At 35.6% G+C, this 19,440-nt stretch overlaps 3 protein-coding genes across 3 annotated transcripts; 1 reads left to right on the forward strand and 2 right to left on the reverse strand.

Annotated features, from left to right (window-relative positions):
- Positions 1-1,504: 1,504 nt before the first annotated feature.
- GCK72_013113 (uncharacterized protein) lies at positions 1,505-3,953 on the reverse strand (the record flags this gene model as incomplete). The annotated part of the gene is made up of 9 exons (XM_053729653.1): positions 1,505-1,697; positions 1,925-2,020; positions 2,069-2,205; positions 2,253-2,338; positions 2,384-2,523; positions 2,853-3,225; positions 3,282-3,392; positions 3,442-3,751; positions 3,810-3,953. The coding sequence occupies 9 exons, from the start codon at positions 3,951-3,953 to the stop codon at positions 1,505-1,507; spliced, it is 1,590 nt and encodes a 529-aa protein (XP_053584425.1).
- Positions 3,954-8,193: 4,240 nt separating this feature from the next.
- On the forward strand, positions 8,194-8,891 carry GCK72_013114 (uncharacterized protein; the record flags this gene model as incomplete). The annotated part of the gene is made up of 2 exons (XM_003094135.2): positions 8,194-8,409; positions 8,691-8,891. 2 exons carry the CDS (start codon positions 8,194-8,196, stop codon positions 8,889-8,891), a joined length of 417 nt encoding a protein of 138 aa, XP_003094183.2.
- A 1,678-nt stretch (positions 8,892-10,569) lies between these two features.
- On the reverse strand, positions 10,570-11,142 carry GCK72_013115 (uncharacterized protein; the record flags this gene model as incomplete). Its single annotated transcript, XM_053729654.1, has 1 exon — positions 10,570-11,142. One exon carries the CDS (start codon positions 11,140-11,142, stop codon positions 10,570-10,572), a length of 573 nt encoding a protein of 190 aa, XP_053584426.1.
- Between the last annotated feature and the right edge of the window lie 8,298 nt (positions 11,143-19,440).

Genomic DNA, 19,440 nt, shown 5'->3' on the forward strand with positions numbered 1-19,440 from the left:
ACTTCAAGAATTTTTTAATTCGGTCCACAACCCGCTGAGAGCGAGCGCCGGAAAGTTTGGTCATTGAAAGGGTCGCAGAAAATTGGGGGCCGTGGCCTAGAAATTCTACCAGAAATTCGTTGATTTTTTAAATTTTGACGATATTTTCGATTATTTTCGTTTTATTTCTTCAATAATTTCGATAGAATAAGGCAAATATTAATAGAAAAACACTAAAAACTATCGAAAATAACGCCAGAAATAGCAGAATACTGAAAAAACAACTTTACCGAAATGAAATTTCTAGAACATTCTCGCTGACCAAACTTTCCGTCGGTTTTTTCAGTATTCTGCTATTTCTCGCGTTATTTTCGATAGTTTTTAGTGTTTTTCTATTAATATTTGCCTTATTCTATCGAAATTATTGAAGAAATACAACGAAAATAATCGAAATATCGTCAAAATTTAAAAAATCAACGAATTTCTAGTAGAATTTCTAGGCCACGGCCCCAATTTTCTGCGACCCTTTCAATGACCAAACTTTCCGGCGCTCGCTCTCAGCGGGTTGTGGACCGAATTAAAAAATTCTTGAAGTATGAAAATGAACTCGCCGAAACTCATACATTATGATATGAAAACATCACAACAGACCACAATACGCCTTTAAAATTGTTGGTCAGAAGATATAGGTGAAAATTCGGAAAATTAAGAATCGATTCTTCGAATCACCAGATGTTCAAGTTGCTAATTAATACAATTGTGATAAAACAGTAGAATTTTGAAGCGTTGTGAGGATATAACTGTTTCTCACTAACGTCAAAATACCTATGAGATAATATAATTATGAGATAATAATCTATGAGATAATTAACCAGGGATTTCCAATATACAATCTGCTTCCATGTGGAGAAAACAACAATGCGAAATCGAAACTGATAAAGTTCACGAAGTTCCCCAACAATTTTAACGATAAATTTGGAAATTGTTCTCCAAAAAATAGTTCGAAGTTCTCGTTTCCTGAACTTGAAAAAGAAGAGACAAGAAACTTGTTTCTAATTTTCTTCCTGAGACATTCCATTAGTAAATCATATCCTTGACAACCCTCCAAAGAAGGTTCAAATTTCAGCTCAAAACACAAAGTGCATCTATTCATTTCTCATTCTTTCCCCTCTTCTATTTATCTTATTTTCAGGGGAAACAAAGAACAAAAAGATCAACTCATTTTTCCAGTATCGCAGTGTTCGAACCCATCCTTTCTGTTTTTTCCGAGTTTGTTAGAGAAAAATCGAGAAGTGAGAAAGAATTGAAACCGATTCGTTTAGATGTAGTGGAGAAACAGAAATGCGATGCAAAATGAAAACCACATGAAAAAAAAACAGAGTTCCACCAATTTATTTGAGAAAGAAGTTGAGATATTAAATTTTATCTACTGGATTTGTTAGTTTTTTTTCTGTTTCTTCAAGGTGACTCAATATTAAGTTCTATTTATTTCTCATTATTGTCGTTGTTGGAAACAAAAATATATTCAATCTATTTTCAGTTTGACTGCTGAAAAAAAAATGAATCTGATGAAACTGAAAGTTCGCTTCGTGATGAGAAACAATACCAATGAGCTTAATAACAAAGAAATTAATCCAACAAAAGCAAGATCAATCAAAAAATACTCAATGAATGACATTTGTCGAGAGTATGGATCCAGTGATGGAAGACGTCCGAATCTGAAAAAAACAATTGTTTTTAGAGGCAATTTGTGAGATAATTTGTTAGGTTTCACGATGTCGTAAAATATCTTCCACTTTCTGTAAATTATTTAATAACGCCCGGTGGCCAAATAAGTATAACTAAATCCAGAAACGGTATTTTTTGCGACTAAAAGATCGGGGGTTTACAAAGAAGCTTAATTTTTGTACTGGGATCCTACTCTTGACAAATATACCCAACTCACTGTGCTGCGAACTCAGCATGTCTCACTAATAGTTCTTTTGGTTTCACCGGCTGGTTAGCTAATTGTAATGCAAGAGTTTCAGAGGCCAATCGGTATCTGAAAATGTTTCAAAATGTTTAATTTTGCAGTCTAACGGTTCCTGACGATGTATCAAACAAAATGATCCTGAAGACTTCTTCAATCTTCTCTGAATCCGCCAATTCATATTTTGAAATCTCAATAGACCCATTGTGTCTGGTAAGCATTTTTGCATTCCTCATCTGGTCAGCGAAAATTGGACACTGAAAATAAGAAGGTACGAATGAAGACACGGATTTTTAAGATTTACCAAGATAGTAGGCTTTCCCAAGTAGCTGACTTCATTAACACTGCCAAGACCACCGTGAGTAAAGAATGCAGATAGGCGAGAGTCACCTGGAAATGGAAATAAAAAGTTGGGGAATTTTAACATAAGCACACCGAGAAGCGCAGTTTGTGGAATCCACTTCGAGAAATGAATATTCTCGATTCCTTTAGAGAAGGTAGTAGAGTCATCTGATTCATATTTCCAGATAAATGTGACTTCTGGAAAAGTGGCCATGGCTCTTGCTAGAGCTTTTCTGAAATACTAGTTATAGATATTTACAAGGGAACCCCAAGACTATGCAAGTGTTTTTTTTTGCTGAAACTTTCAGGATAGATTAAACATGGCCTAAATAGATGTTCCTGAGATTTTTGAAATCCGCCCGACACTTTCATCCGAGTTATGAGCTCTCAAAGTTTTTCTCGGATTTCTCTTGGTCTTGGGGTTCCCTTGTTAGTGACTTACACACCAATGTAAAGTCCGGAACATTTGGGAACTAGACATTTTGAAACCGAAAAAAAGTAGTTTTCAAAAATTTTCTTTACGAACCGTCTGGTATCTACACGTCGCGAACCTAAAACTCACTTATACTCCAATGGCATATCCTTTGACAACATAAAAGATCCAAAAGAAATCAAAACTGTCTTTGATCTCATGTTCAGAATCCGATCCCACTCTTCATCAACTTTCATATTTCTCAACTTCTCAATCTGAACTGAAATCCCACCAATTTGAACATTTTTCTCCAGTGTTGGACGTGGATAATCAATGTATGGATTGGAATTTGTGAAAATAAAAGAGCTCAGAGGCTCCATGGAAGCCATCTCAATGAAGGAGTACGGTGGACGGAAAGACTTGAATTCTCGTTTTGGAAGGAAAGTGTTCATGATCGGAATACTGATTGAATTGATAAGTCGCTCACTGAAACTCATTCTATCAGAGTACTCAGATATCGGAACTGAAAAAAAAACAGAAATGTATAAAAACCGAAAAGAGTTTTTGAGTTAAACCAACATGGAATGGCACTTGGCATGAATGGTTCTCCGATCGAATACAATAAGCTATTGTCAAATGCAATGGAAGTCGAAGGAATGAAAGTTTCGATTTGAAGGTAGTCAAGGACACCTGGAATTCATTTGTCAATAGAGCGCATTTCACTCAATTTAAAACTCACTATAAGCAGGTGGCACAATATTCTCAAATATCATCACATCGAAATTTTCTTCTTTAAGTTTATCTAACAGCTCTAAGTTCTCCTCGAGCACTTTAGTAAGCTCCACAAACATCTCGAAAAACGTTTCAATCATTGGTAAAATCTCGTATATCGATGAGTCTTGTTTCCAGAATTTCGAAGGGTCACTCATTTGAAATTTGTCTCCAATTAGTGCAAGTTGCTCACTTGGCTCCAAGTGAATCACTTTTTTAGTAGCTCTCACGTAGTTGATTTTCTTATACTTTCTGGTGACGGTTGGTGTGAAAAATGTCTGAATTTTTTCAGTTTTTTTTTCAACTTTCTGATTGTGAGCTCTGTTCAAAACGCACCACATTATGTCCTGCATCTGAAAGAGTATCTGCAATTTTCGCAAAGAATGTTGTGTGACTATGACCGAATAATGGACAGAATACTAGAAAGTTGTATGAGAAAGTTAAGGGAAAAATAATAAACAGGAAAATTACATACTTCATGATAAAGAATCACAGGTTTCGAATGTATCTTCTCTATCTCAAGATCCCTATCTTATTTCACGCGGGAGTGATTAATGAGTGTGACGCCAACCACCGTGAAACAACACCACACCTCACAAAGTTTTCAAGGCAAAGAACAAAAAGGTCAAGTCATTTTTCCGATACTGTGGTGTTTCATTCGTTGTGTTTTTATCAAGACGAGGGAATGGATCTCGAAACAGAATAGACCGGAAACCGAATTGTTTAGATGAACAAGGTCTAGGAATTGAAGAACTTTCCGGTACTGGCTTTGCCCCATATATCAATTTTATGAAACATTATGACTGACAATGAAACGTTGATGATTATTTATGGAATTACACGGAGAATGCTGCTCAATTTACGTCGAGAAATTTTTGTTGATTGGAGTGTCGTTCTTTTTCAGGCGTTGTTATAAAAATGACTAATGATTTATGACAGGGAAAAACCATGGTTGCAAAAATGTTGTTTATAAAACACACTAACAAAGATAAACTAGAAAAACAATTGTAGATTTATTAAAACTGTAAATATTGCATAAATTTGAATTCGTTGGTCAGGGACAGGGACGAGCGGCATTGCCGCGTTGCCGAATAGCCGGAATAGCCGACTTTTTTTTCAGCAATTTTTTTTGCAGTTTTTTTTCTAAATCTGTTTAATTTTCAAGCTGAATTCGACAAAAGCGATACAAAAATCGATATTTCTTCCTTTTCTAAAAGAATTTTTTAAATATTTCTCAAAAAATATGGGAAAATACTCTCATTTATTCAGAACAACTGTCACTAGTAAAATAAAGTGTACTTTGCTCGCATTTTTTTCTCCCGACTTAGGAAAACCCCTTATTATTACTTGTGTTGCCGAAAATTGCCGATTTTTGAAATCGGCAATTGCCGGATTACCGAAATTTTAAGTTCCGCTCGTCCCTGGATCTAACCTCAATATTATGAATTCCAACTTTTCTGTGCAAGGAAAGTGCAATTTTCGAAACAATGCCGATTTTATAATTTAGGTTGTAACAATAGACTGGAACTTGAAACAGTAAAATAAAATCAATGATTAACTCTGTGAAAGTTTTTAGGAAAAGCTTCACTCCATCATGAGATACAAGGATTAAGCTTGAAATCCGAGTCCCCAGATTACCTGCGTGTAACCATCGACGCCTAGAATTTCTAGGCCACGGCCCCCAACTTTCTTCGGCTATCTCTATGACCAAACTTTCCGGCGTTCGCTCTCAGCGGGTTGTGGACCGAATTAAAAAATTCTTGAAGTATTTGTATTTATTTATTGTAGGAGGGAACATGCCACTTATGCTACACCAGAAAAAGGGAGATAACCGGAGAAATACATGAATAGAGGTGAAGGGGCTAAGAAGAATGTAAACTGTACGATAATTGTAGAAGATTTAAACAGATAGGAAGAAGAATGAAGGTATGGTAGAAGATAAATAATATAGGAAGCGAGGGGGCGTAGATAATGAGCAATTGGGCCAGACCACCAGTTAATGAGATTGTATGGAGAAGAAATAGGGCGATTTTACCGGAGGAAGGTAAGACAACGTCTGAGACAATCATTTCACTCGTTGGTAGGGGAAGCCTGGCAGCGGCCGACCCAACAACAGAGCTACTTTGAGAGATATTATGCCTTCGCTTTTGGGTGCTCAGAGCCTTAGACAAGGTGTCCAAGTGGATTGCTGTGAGAATCCTAAAGCTACTTCGCATTCCTACTCCGATCACCTTTGAGGTTTATGTAGGGTGGTGGATGGTCGGGAACAATTGCAGAAGATAATAATACAAGGATAGAGTAAGAAGGATACGTAGAAGAGACCGGGCTGTTTTGTTGGGTAATGAGGCAAGAAAACGGAATGTGATGAGTGGTGAATACAATACGGTGGGAGAGAGGGTATGAGACAAGGGTAGAGAGCTGAGCAGATAAGAACTAGTAATTAAGATCGCTAAGAGTAAGATAGTTTTGTAATGGAAGGGCACGAAGCCGAGTTCTAAAGCAATCAGGTGTAGGGATAGAGATAAAAATACTCTCAGGAAGAGAATTCCAACAAGCAAGGGATCGAATGGATAGATATTGGGAAAAACATTTATATTTGTTCGGGAGAGTAGTTCTGACATAGTATTTGTGTCTCCTTAAATGGCTCAGCTTCGGATAAGTATAGAACAGATGATTCGGCATTTCGACGTCCTTTGTAACTAAGCATTTGTAAATAAATGATAAATCAGCTAATAGTTTTCGATATTCTAAGGATTCGAATCCGCATTCCTGAATTGCATTGAAATATCCATTGTACACTTTTCCGAATTTTTTATAGCATCTATAAATGAACGACTTCTGAACATTTTCAATTTTTCTGACGAGTTCTTTAAGGACTGGAGAAAAGACTACAGATCCGTATTCCAATAATGGTCGGGCGTATATAATGAAGCATTTAAGGAAAATTTCCAGAGGCGCATGTTTCAATATGTTGAAGAGAACGTTGATTCTTCTTTGTGCATTTCCAACAATGGTGTTAATATGAGCATTGAAGACCAGATTTCCCGAGAAAATTATTCCGAGATCACGGATTTGGGTGACTGGCGGGATATTAGCTCCGTTGAACACTGCACAGTTGGCGATTGGATTAGAATTAGATTTGAGATGGGAGAATTTTATGATATTACACTTTTCAGGAGCAACATCCATTTGCCATTTTTCGCACCAAATCCGAAGTAATTCCAAGTCATGTGCAATGAAATCTTCCCTGTTCGAAAACAATTTTAGATCATCAGCATAAAGAAGAACCTGAGACTGAAAATTAACATTAATGTCATTAATATATAGTAGGAAAAGGAGAGGCCCCAGGACCGATCCCTGAGGCACTCCCGACTTGACTTCAAAGGGAATGGAAAGGGCATTTTCGACTTTAACCGACTGAGACCTACCGGACAGAAACGATTGTAACCAATTTAATAGATTAGAATGAATTCCATAACTTTTGAGTTTTTCGATGAGTTTACTGAAAGAGACTTTGTCGAAAGCACGTCGGAAATCTACGTAAACTGAATAACAAGATTTGTACTTGTTGCACAGTGACAGTATATTCCCTTGATATTCAACGAGCTGAGACTCAGTGCCTCTCCGCGATCTAAACCCAAACTGTTGTGGATTCATTAAGTTGTTTGAGTTTAGATAGTTCACAGTTCGACGCCAACCGTGAGAGAACAGAATCTAATTGGAGAGAAACAACACCACACCTCACAAAGTTTTCAAGGGAAAGAACAAAAAGGTCAACTCATTTTTACGATATTGTGGGCTTTCATCCGCTGTGTTTTTATCAAGACGAGGGAATGGATTTGGAAACAGAATAGTCCGGAAACCGAATTGTTTAGATGAACGAGGTCGAGGAAGTGAGGAACTTTCCGGTACTGGATTTGCCCCATATATCAATTTTATGAAACATTATGACAATGAAACGTTGATGATTATTTATGCAATTACACGGAGAATGTTGCTCAATTTACGTCGAGAAATTTTTGTTGATTGGGTCGTTCTTTTTCAGGCGTTGTTATGAAAATGACTAATGATTTATGACAGGAAAAAAACTATGGTAGTAAAAATGTAGTTTATAAAACACACTAACAAAGATAAACTAGAAAAACAATTGTAGATTTATTAAAACAGTAAATATTGCATAAATTTGAATTCCTTGGTCAGGGAGCACGGAATTGCCGACTTTGTTTTCGACAATGTTTCTTGCAGTTTTTTTTTCTAAATCTGTTTAATTTTCATGCTGAATTCGACAAAAGTGATACAAAAATCGATATTTCTTGCTTTTCTAAAAGAATTTTTTGAATATTTTTCAAAAAATATGGGAAAATACTCTCATTTAGTCAGAACAACTATGACTCAATTACGTCTCCGTTACTAGCAATTGAAGTGAAAAAAAAGAATTTTCTCGTGAAATGACACGCTACTCTGAAAACATAGAAAAACTCACGTGTAGATAATAAGTAGCACATTGAAAAAAAGTCATTTCTGAATATTTTAACGACAAGAAGAAGATTTCCGATTGGAATTGGAGGGATAAACCCATAAAAACAAAAGGTAACCACTTTGAATGCAAAACGGAATACGGTCAAAAGTAGACATAGACTTCTTTGGTTATAAACATAACCAGCCTAGAAATTCACAGTAAAAACTTCATACCACCGACATCCCAATTTCTTTTAGAACTATGGGAATAACAACATCGAAATCAGAGAACTTGACAACGGATGAGTCAAAAAAACGAAGTGGAAGAGAAAAGAAAAATGATGAGGTTGTGACCCGGAATGTGGGGGGCGTCGTGTTCAACATAGTGGCAGGGGCGAATGTGACGATTTCCAAAAATAATACAAACTTCACTTCTTCGATGCAGGAACCTGGAAAACTCACCTGGAGTGCTAAAAGAGTGAGTGTTAGTTATCAAAGAATCATCTTGTTTAGAACTCTTTTGTAGTTGAATCCATTAGAAATTAGTAGGCTCAAAGACGTAGAGCACAAAATCAGGGGCCTAGGAGTCTGTCTCTGATGTCTCTGAATTTGTTAATTAGTTAGTTATCTATATGGCTAATTACATTATCAATTTTAGAAAACTCCTTACCAAATCTGAAAACTCTGGTTTTTGAGTTTTAACATTATGAAACAGAAACCCATATTCCCGAAATACCCCTTTGAAAACCAGATTTCCAGGCTCGCCGCATCGCTCACTTCGATGCTTTGAAATTTCGAATCGAAAAGGGAAAACATTTGAGGAAACTGGAGGCGAATGTAAAGAAATCCGGAGGCAAGCGAGTTACTTTCAAAAGAGATGTCGAGCAGAAAATGGAGGTGAAGGTGAAGATGGAACAATCGAAACATGTGAAGACCGAGAGCAGCGAACTCATGAATTAGATCTTCCGATGATTTATTGAAGGTTTTCATTTGTTCTAATCTTATGTTGTTACTGTTGTCTAGCTATGCAAGTGTGCTCCACCGATAATTTTGTTTTTGAGGGTGGAGCGCGGTTGGATATGTTTTTGTTTTTGTTAATTCAAATTTTAAGAAAAAATGAAAAAAATATAATGCAATCAAATGGGGTTGCAAAATTTATTATTATATAAAACTTTAGGTTGAAAAAACGCATAGTATAGGGAGACTGAGGAGGGGTTTTGTAGTTGATAACTTTCTGGCAACTTGTCACGGGCTGGGCCTGGCCAAAATCGGAATTTCTTTCGGCTTTAAAGGCGTATTGTGGTCTTTTAGAAAAGGTAACTGCTGAAATCTCGCAACCTATTTACCGTTTTTTACGTTTTTTACGTTTTCCAAAAGATTCACATCTGTTTCGAGAAATGGTGAAATATAGAGACTTTCGGTAGCAGAAATTGGGGAACGGACACTGTTCAAATCGAACTTTGATTTTTTTGTCTTATACCCTTTCGGACGTAGAACTAATATTACCCATCCGCCGGTGGCTGACCACTCGCTCAAAGTTCGGCCCTGGGTCGCGGAGTGGGTCTCGACGCGACTGCCGTACCGTAGTATAAAACTTTTTATGGCTAAAGTACGGTCAAGCGCCGTCGTAAATCGAAATTCCGCAACGAGACCCACTTCGCGACAACGGGCCGAACTTTGATCGAGTGGTCAGCCACCGGCGGATGGGTAATAAAATAAAATAAAATCTAATGAATGTTCCTTTCACACCTGTTTCGTTTAGAGTTTCGGTAGTGACCTCGATAATGATGAATTTTAACCAAAAAATTATTTGAAAAAAAACAAACCTAAAAACATAAAGATGAACGATAATATAATGCATTTTCTGAAACTGAAAAACCGGAATCGTGTTTCACAGAGATCTTGAGTTTCAACTTTTTTGTAATTTTTTCGACATGACCTCAAGCACTATTGAACACTGAAGTTTTTGGACATTATTATTAAGTCATGCAACATAAATTGTTTGTTTGGAATTTTATTTTCGTACAAACCATCCAGAAGGTATGAATGAAAAATAGACATCTTGAACAGGGACGGAGTATAATTACAACTTAATTGAGTTCTTGAGGGTTTTCATAAATCTGAATTCAATTTCAAACAAATTTTCTGAAAGAGAGTCTCCTATACACTACGATTCAATTGACGAAGAATTTAAGAGGTTCTCGATATAAATAATGGAGAATATTCTGCTCAAATACATCATTATTTTCTCCGCAGATTCTGTCTTGTTTGTTGTCAAGGGCAGGTTTAAAAATGATGATATTATTTTCAACGAACGATTTCGCCATGACTTCTGCAAAGAAACAATTCGTTGAGGTCAAAATGAAAGAAACGACATTAGAGATGAATAAATAGTACGGTAGAGTATCCTAACTGTCAATAATCATTCAGCCCCCTCAGTTTATCTGTTCAAATGGGCAGAATTCCTGAAGTATCCAAAATAAAATTTCCATGAAAGATAAAATTCAGAATCAGACTTCCAGATTTCATTTTGAGATTCTACTCGATTGTTCTATAATAGTTTCAGAGGACGATATTTCGAAGAACATTGGTGTCGGTGAGCTTTCTTGGGAGCTGGAAGACGATTGGCAATTGCTAATTACTGGAAGAAGTCGAGATCCTCAGATTCCTGTTTCGGGTTGTCATGAATGTCCTGCATCCTTTCAATAACAACTTGCGTAAATTTATCGAGAAGCTTGGCAGCTTCGCGTGCAATGTCCAAAGAGTTGATTGTGGCGACCGGAGCAATAGGTGATGTGACTGGCGGGATCTTCGAAGACGGGTCGAAAAGAGCAGGAGAATCGGTAGAGGAAAAAGTTTGCTGGAAGAGTGGATCGGCAATTAGAGACATATCAGAAAGTTGTTCGCATGATTCGGCCACTTCCACAGCTAATTTGTTTTGTCCCGATTCAATTATTGCTCCACTCAGCTGGTTTACAAGGGAGGTGAGGGTGACGACTTGGTTATAGAGTTCCTTATATGCAGAATATGGTACAAATTGAAGTAGAAGATTAGCTGTGGTCCGAAGAAGTCTGCTTCCGTTTGGGAGCAGGGCGATTGAACGCCATCGAGGAAGAAAAATCAATAACGACCGAATAGGGCAGAGAAAGGGCGGCCGAATGATTTTACATGTTTCCGAAACAGACAAATCCTGAATTCCGACTGGAAACATAATCTTCCCGTTGCAAATGTATACAAGAAAGCGTTAAAACATTACCGTGAAACAATAACCTCCATTTACAATTTGTTTCGATTTTCTTGTGCGTTCTTAAAATAATTTTGTGAGATAATCTTGGAGAATGATTATATCCTTGAACTTTTATTTTAAAACGCCTGCACTTCTTTTTTACGGAAAAGTGGTGTTAAACAAAATAACATGCAAATTGAAAATTTTCATAAGAAATTCGACATTTCAGATTTTCGAATTCGGAATCGGATTTGATATCGAAGCTCATACAGAAAACACTCCGTAATCACAAAACTGTATCAGAAGTTTTTTTAAAACTATTCTACTCACTATCATAATTACAAATCAGCTGGAAAAGTGAAGCAAAAAATCAAAGAGGAAAGCTACTTTATCCGAAAATTTCAGTAAAAATTTTTTTCAAACAAGCTACGGTTAACGTTATCATTTTGAAACACGAAACAAAAAAACAAAAACTGAACTTTCGAAGACAATTATAGTAAGTTCAATTACAATTAAAAACACATAGAAACGATTTGAAACAAAAAAATGTGTCAACATAATTCTATCTTTGTTGGAGCATTAACTTTTTCGATAATTTTGTGTGATTATTTCTCTGTTATGAGGATGGATTAATATTCACAGTGGAAACTAATTATAGTTTGTGGCGTTAATAACACCCTACCTTGTATCGAAACAAGGTTCACTGGTAATAGAACTGCCTAATAGTGTTTTAGAAACTAGAAAATTTGAAGAGTTTATGAATTCCACATAGTTAATGGGGCCGGGCCGGGCCGACTCTTCAACCTCAGCCCGGGCCGGCCCGGGCTGGCCCGGCTCTAAAAATGTGCACAATTTTATCACAATTTTTTGAAAATTTTTATAAAAAGATAGTCGAAATTCCTGTACGCTTCGGTTTTTATCGGTTTTCCAAAAAAAAAGTAGAAAATTCGACGTTTTTTGCAAAAAATCAAAAAAATTTTCAAAAAATTTTCAACAATGTTCAAATTTCTACAGGAACCGGGCCGAGGAAAATTTTTCAGTCGGCCCGGCCCGGAATTTCCCAACCCTGTGTGAGAGGTTCCATAAACATTTCCGCAGAGTCACGTTCAATAATTTCTTACTGTTATTACACAAGGTAAAATGTAGAAGTTGAAACAGAATAACTGGTGCGGCTGTCCTTCTCGAAGTTAACATCATCAATGGTATAGAACAAATAAAATAAAATTGGTTCTTACAGTTTTCAATACGACTCAAAAAAAAAAATTGTTGTTTCAGGAAGGATTACCAGTATCAAAACTAAAATAAAATGTTCTTGAAAAACTACTTTTTCAAAAAAAAACCTAGAAAAAATATAGTGTTTCACTAATTTCGTGAAGACGTCGTGAGAAGTGAGAAAAATTAGGATGATCGGGAAGCTTAATAAGATTTTGGCTTTGGAAGCTCAGTAATGCGACCACTACTCTCTCGAACACATGACAATAATTCGAAACAGAAAACAGAGAGTGGTTCCAGTTGTTCACAACTTTGTTTTGAAACGAACACAGAAAATGAAGACAATTGGTCCCAACGGCACCACTTGAGAAAATAAACTACTAGTAGATCAAAAATTGCAAACTGAACATTTTTTATACTCAACCAGGAACTAAGCTCAATTTGTACCTACGTGATTCTCAAAGTGAAAAAATCTAAAAGAAATAATGAATTGAGGTCTCTAAATATAAAAAAGGGAAAAACGCGTAGTATTAAGTCAACCGAAAACAAAAAAAGACAAAAGTGTCCCTCTTTCTCTCCCGAAAAACCTGGAATACTTGGTCCCCTCCAAAGAGAGAAGAAGTGCACAAAAATACGTGTCTATTGAATGGGGGTCAAGTTATTAAGCACAACAACACAAGGGTAAGAGGAGGTATTTGAAGAAGTGAAAAGAAGGGACTTCCTATGGTGAAGAGAACAAGAACAAGAGAGCATACATCGGGCAGAGAGAAAGTACAAGATGGATTGGTGGGAAGAATGATTTAAGAGGGAGGAAGAGGTGAATTTAGAATTGGTTTAGTTATAACTTGAAGAATTCTGTAAGTCTGTGGCAAGGACAAATCATTTTCAAGTTGTGCAACTAAACCTAAACGAATATTCTGAAACCGGACTCATAGAAATTTCTGCTTACATTTTTTGAATCAACTTTAAAATTTTCTAATTGGAAATACTGTTTGTATGGGAAAATTCGAACATTCAGCGAAAATAAATGAAGATAGCATTGAAATCAATTGAGATGCCAAAACATATAATAACACAGAGAAACGGGAAATTTTTCATTGCCAAAAAATATTTAGAATATTATTCGTGTTTCAAAATGTTCTCAACCGTTATATATCGAGCCTATTCGATCCACTGTTGGTTCAAAATAGAATATCTTTTTATTTTATTGAGTAAATTAAAATTGATTGTATTTACTGATGACAGATAATCTATTAAAGTTTTTTACTAGCGAAGAAATTCAACAAAACCGTGAAACAGGGAATTTTCCAGTTATAGAGCAAAAAAACCCGGAAGTCGGAAGTGAAATTCTATGCAAATTTGCTATACACTGTTCATGATACTTTTCCTGTCTTAAATAGATAAATCGGACAAATAAATCGTAATCCACCATTCGAAACTCACAAGCTAACAGCAACAAATTGAATCAGAAAATGTTTTTCTTTTCAAAAACTTTCACAATTTCAAAAAAAGTACAATATTTTCAGGATATTGAGCTCCTATCAGACTTATCGTCAAGGTCACCCCATTATTAAGCAAGACTCAAGTGTTCTCATTTTGTATATCATGTTACCTGACATCAAATCGAGCTGAAAGGTCTTTGAAAATATGTCAAGTAGGTTATTGAATTTCAAAATTAATGTTGGTTTCCATACATTCAAGAAAGCCTCGGAAGCAAAATGAAAAAAAAAAAACACTCAGAATTGATGCAGATAATTTATTTTCGGATCAAAAAATGTAACCTGTCTACAAAGCTTTCACTGTCGTTAAGAATATCACAGTAAAAAGATGGGGAAGCTGAAACTGTGATTTTTAAAATGTTTCTGGTCAATTGTTTCGTTTTAAAGCTATTACTGCATTCTTGCGGAACCCAAACATTTCAAATTTAACAGAAACCGTCTTAATGAACAGCTGGCCTGGAATATCACATGTGGGACTTTCAAAATAAAAAAGAGCTTTCACAGGTTCTATTCAGACTGATATGAGTATTTGTCTAAAACCTACAACTGTAATAAGTGAATATCAACCACAACTATTCTGTCTGTTTCAGCTATTTTTGAAAAATAAACATGTGTATTTTCGAACGTTGGTCATTTCTCTCATTTTATAAGAAAAAATGAAACGTTCTCTCATAAAACACTCTAAATAAAAGAGCACATCCTCCCTATATTAAAACATCGCCAATTCCCAAATATTCCGTAATAAAACAAGACTCCATTTATTCAAGTGAACGATTAGAAATAAAATGAGCCTTCGTGACACCATAAATTGTTCGTATGTATTTCGAAAAGAAAAATGAAGGGGGAGGAGAATTGAGATTGAACGGGCAATTTTAGAAATAGAGTGTTCGTTTAGTAGTTTCTGAAATGAAGGGGAAAGTGAGACTAAATGTTTTCGGTTCGGTTACTCCAGGTGTATAGGTGTTCTGGAATCTGAGTCAAACTACAACGCACTTGTAGTAATTGGGGAATAAACAAATAGAATTTCAAAAATAATATGGACGTTTGGACACAGAAAGTTCAAAAACCAAATTACTGTTTTAAAATCTTGATATCAAGTGGAAATAGGCTAAATGTATTGATTTCCATGCGGCCTTGAATTCACAATAGATAAAGTCAGCATTGAGAGTAGACATGCTTCATCGCAAAGTCATTACACAAGGTTTGAAGAGTGGATGAAATAAAAATTGTGAAACAGTTTTTGAAAGTAATGAGGCTACTAAAAAGGAAACCGTAATATATGACTTTACTGCTAGTTAGAGGCGACTGACTACACGAGAAATATTAAAAGCTCGATTCCAAAAAATTTGTGTATTCCAGTAAAGAAAATTACAGCTCCGAACAAGGTATTGCTATTTCAAAGCTATGACCAACCAATAGAGTATTGCCACCGATGATTTTGACTACCGTAAAAACTGTAATAGAAGCGCCCCTTTATTAGAGGCGCCCCTCTAATAGAGGCGCACCCTAAAAGGCGGTTTGAATAATAGAGGCGCACCCTGTAATAGAGGCGCACCATCAGTACGTTTGAAATGTTTCTACTGGTTTTCAACCATTCTTTTTCAAAGTTCGTGAAAGAAACTGAATAAAACCTCCATTTTCGTTCAAAATACTGCAAATTTTGAGGTATTCGTGTAATTTTGTCAGAGAAAATGTTAGTTTTGTTGAAAATTTCATGACTTAAAAGTTTAAAAAATAACCAGACGAGCAGTTTGAAAAATAGAGGCGCACCCTCTATTAGAGGCGCCCCTGTAATAGAGGCGCACTTTTGGAAGGAGGATGAAAAATAGAGGCGCATGCGCCTATATTACAGTTTTTACGGTAATTAAAAAATTTAAAAGTTTAAAAACATTCCCCTAATTTTCCTCGTTTTCGCCAAAAAATGCCGTTTCAGACTTTTTGGTTAAGGAAGCCTATTTTCAATTATTGCTAAATGTAAGTTTGTAAATTTTGATGAGTTCGAAAGTCATAGTTTTGCACATTTCTCTGATATTTATTGAACGAAAAACTTTCTGTTTCAGTCTGTATACTTTGAATTCGGTGACCCTTTTTCGAAACTCACTCAAAATGAATTTACTAGAATTCTATCGTTTTTATAAAGAAGTTTTTATTTTACGGATTATTAAAATAACACTTTTCTCGTTTCTTTTTGGTCTAACTGTTCGGAATCTAAATTATTTTTTTGTTATAAATTTATTTGCATACCTGCTGATCAAACGAAATTTGGTAGTTCTTGGGGATAAAATTTGAAGATAAATGCAGGCAAAAATAGTGAACAAAACAAAAATTCTAAAACAACAGCTTATTTCAGAAACTCCTGTTACAGTGAAGGACGAAATTTCGACAGGTATGACACATAAGAAAATTAAAAATTACAGCTTCAAACAAGGTCTAACTATTTCAAAGCTTTTTCCAACCAGTCAAGAATTGGCACCACTTTAATTCCAATGTTCCCAGCCAAAAACCAACAATAAGAAAAATAATCAAAAAAGTTGGTGCTCCGAAAAACAAAAAAAATGCAGCGACGAAGAAATAAATTAATCGGAGTCAGATGTATCCCCTCTCAGCATCATGGGAACTTGTGCAAAGAGACAACAAGAAAATGGGAAAGTGTTTCGGAAATAGAGAAAGGACCATCGAGTAGAAGTTCAATTGTGGAAACTCTATAAACTTTCCGTTCAATTCAATAAAATACGTATTCAGATATTCATTTCTTGTTCATTTTTTTATTGGGTAAAAGCAGAAAATTGGATATTTCATTGCGCTTCGTGAACTTTGTAAACACCTTTCTTCTCATATTGATGTCCTTCGTCAGTTTTGAAAAAAATAGTTAAACGTTCTCAAGATCACTGGACATGCAAAACTAATGCAATACGTGTATAAGATAGCTAAAAACCAAGGGTACGGAAATCTTTCAAAAAACTTAACAAAATGAAAATTGACACCTCCTTTGCTTGGACATCCAGTATCATTTTTATAATAAAAACAAATAATTTTAGAAACTTTGATATTTTAGAAAGATTTTTCCCAAACTAGGGAGTAGGTTATCTTCAATTTGAAAACCAGAGTACCTCAGCTCAAAGCTACCTGAAGATAGTCGAACAATATTATCACTATTTCAAGAACTTGGAAAATGTGACTCACTAATTACTATTCCTGATTCCATAGTTGCTTTACTTTGGTATGTATCACTCAGAATGTGAAATAAATAAAAAATAAATTTTTTCAATTATCAGTTTCTGCTCAAACAGTGAATATGATATGTAATAGAGTGTCGTATCGCGAGACGATTCCAGCTGATTCCAGCATATTCTCGCAATCGTCTCGTTTTGCTCTGTCTCGTTTTGTCCAGCATAAAGTTCAGCATATTCTCGTTCAGCATAGTTCAGCAAAGTTCAGTTCAGCAAAAGTTCAGTTACAGCATATTCCAGCACGTTTCATTTATTTTTCATTCCCGCATAATTTCATGCTGAAGAATCTCTAGGAACGAACGTGAATTATTTTTCTGTGAGAAAAATAGAAAAATCTATGCTAAAGTGTTATTTCCGTGATCTTTCATTGTGAACCAAGTACAGTGTTCCTTCATTTTGAACTTTTTTCGAAGGTCACGGTTCTAAAAATGTCAATTTTGCTTTATTTTCAACATTCATTTCGTAAAAATTTGCATAAAAATGATTAGAAACGTCAAAATTAAATTTCTTTATACGAAAGAATGGCCACGTTCGTCTTGCGAGATTCTCGCATTGTCCAGCATGAAATTATGCGGGAATCAAAAATAAATGAAACGTGCTGGAATATGCTGTAACTGAACTTCTGCTGAACTGAACTTTGCTGAACTATACTGAACGAGAATATGCTGAACTTTATGCTGGACAAAACGAGACAGAACGAAACGAGACGATGCTGGATTCAGCTGGGATTCTCGCAAAGTGCTGTAACTGATTCTCGCGAGACGACACTCTAATATGTAATCAATTTAATTCATCCATTGTCTGCATTCTAGAGTTTCGCTATTTTTCTGATTCACCGAGTCTGCATTTTCAGGCCAAAAATAGATTACACTGAAATCAGGGAAATCAAAAGTCAATTGGAAATTAATCGGACAATCCTGCCAAAAAACTGAACCACCAACAACCACAATTAGAAACAGAAGAAACAAGGAACTCTCTATCCAATTTTCTAAAGTATTCTTCTCCGAGTCTTTTGATTCTTCCTGAGACATTCCATTAGTAAATCACATCCTTGACAACCCTCTAAAGAAGATTCAAATTTCAGCTCAAAACACAAAGTGCATCTGGTCATTTCTCATTCATTCCCTTCTTCTCTTTATCTCATTTTCAGGGGAAACAAAGAACAAAATGGTCAACTCACTTTTCCAGTATTGCAGTCTTCGAACCCATCCTTTCTGCTTTTTTCCGAGTCGATTTGGGGAAAATTGAAGATAGGAAAGCGTCAAAAGTGAGAATGAATTGAAACCGATTTGTTTAGATGTAGTGGAGAAACAGAAATGAGATGCAAAATGAAAACCACATGAAAAAAAACGGATTGGTCAACCAATTTATCTCTATTTCTCTTCGAGACGGATCACTTTTTGACAGCTATTCCAATTGAAAATTGATTGAAAGCGGAGCTGATTTTGACTGGAAAGTAGAAATCTCCTGTTTTCCCAAGCGCTTTTTCAGTACTTGCAGTTTTGAAAGTGGAACATCTGGTTTTCTTCAAAAGACGTCAAAGCACGGAACGGAACAAGGAAATCTGAACATCTAAAACAAAAGAAAATCTGTAATACATTCAAATATCTTTCTCCATTTTCTCGGTTACACTGTTCTTTCTCTTCTGAAACCTCTGTTTCTAAAATGTTTCAGAACCAGTTTTCTTGTTTTGAGTTGCTTTTCCGATAATCGAAAAAAAACAAGACGATGAAATCTCTTAAAACAATCTGATTGAGAACTTTCAGGAGTTTTTTATCGTAGATTATTTACTGAAATTTCTAGATCGGGTTTTCTTTCGATTATTTAAAATATCTACATATACGGATTGAAAATCTTCGTCTCCCAATGAACTCAACACGAACCGAAGTTAATAGTTAATTTATGTAGTATTCGAATCGGTTTTTTTTCAAAACAGTTTTTATATTCATGCCTTGTTTGTCTGAGGAAAAATTATCATCATTTGATCAATGGAGTGAATGAATTTTCGTACAAACCTACCGTTTCCTAACTTGTAAAAATAATTAACGCCAACGTTCGTTCGATATCAGGTTAACGTATCAAACTTATTCCAACAATTAGTTGAATCGTACAAAACAAGATAAACTTTAAGATACTAGCTTTGCATCATATATCAATTTTATGAAACAGTATAACTGACAATGAAGACATGTTCGATTCCGCCCTGGTGTCACCGGTTTTTGACATTCTCTTTCTTACAACCTTTCGTGCGAAAACATTAACCCTATGGTCCGATGAAGGAGCCAGTTCTCCAATTTCTTAAATGAAGAAATGTTGATGAATGTTAATGCAGATTCAGGAAA

The sequence above is a fragment of the Caenorhabditis remanei genome, chromosome IV, assembly GCF_010183535.1.
Source record: "Caenorhabditis remanei strain PX506 chromosome IV, whole genome shotgun sequence".
Taxonomy (NCBI): domain Eukaryota; kingdom Metazoa; phylum Nematoda; class Chromadorea; order Rhabditida; family Rhabditidae; genus Caenorhabditis; species Caenorhabditis remanei.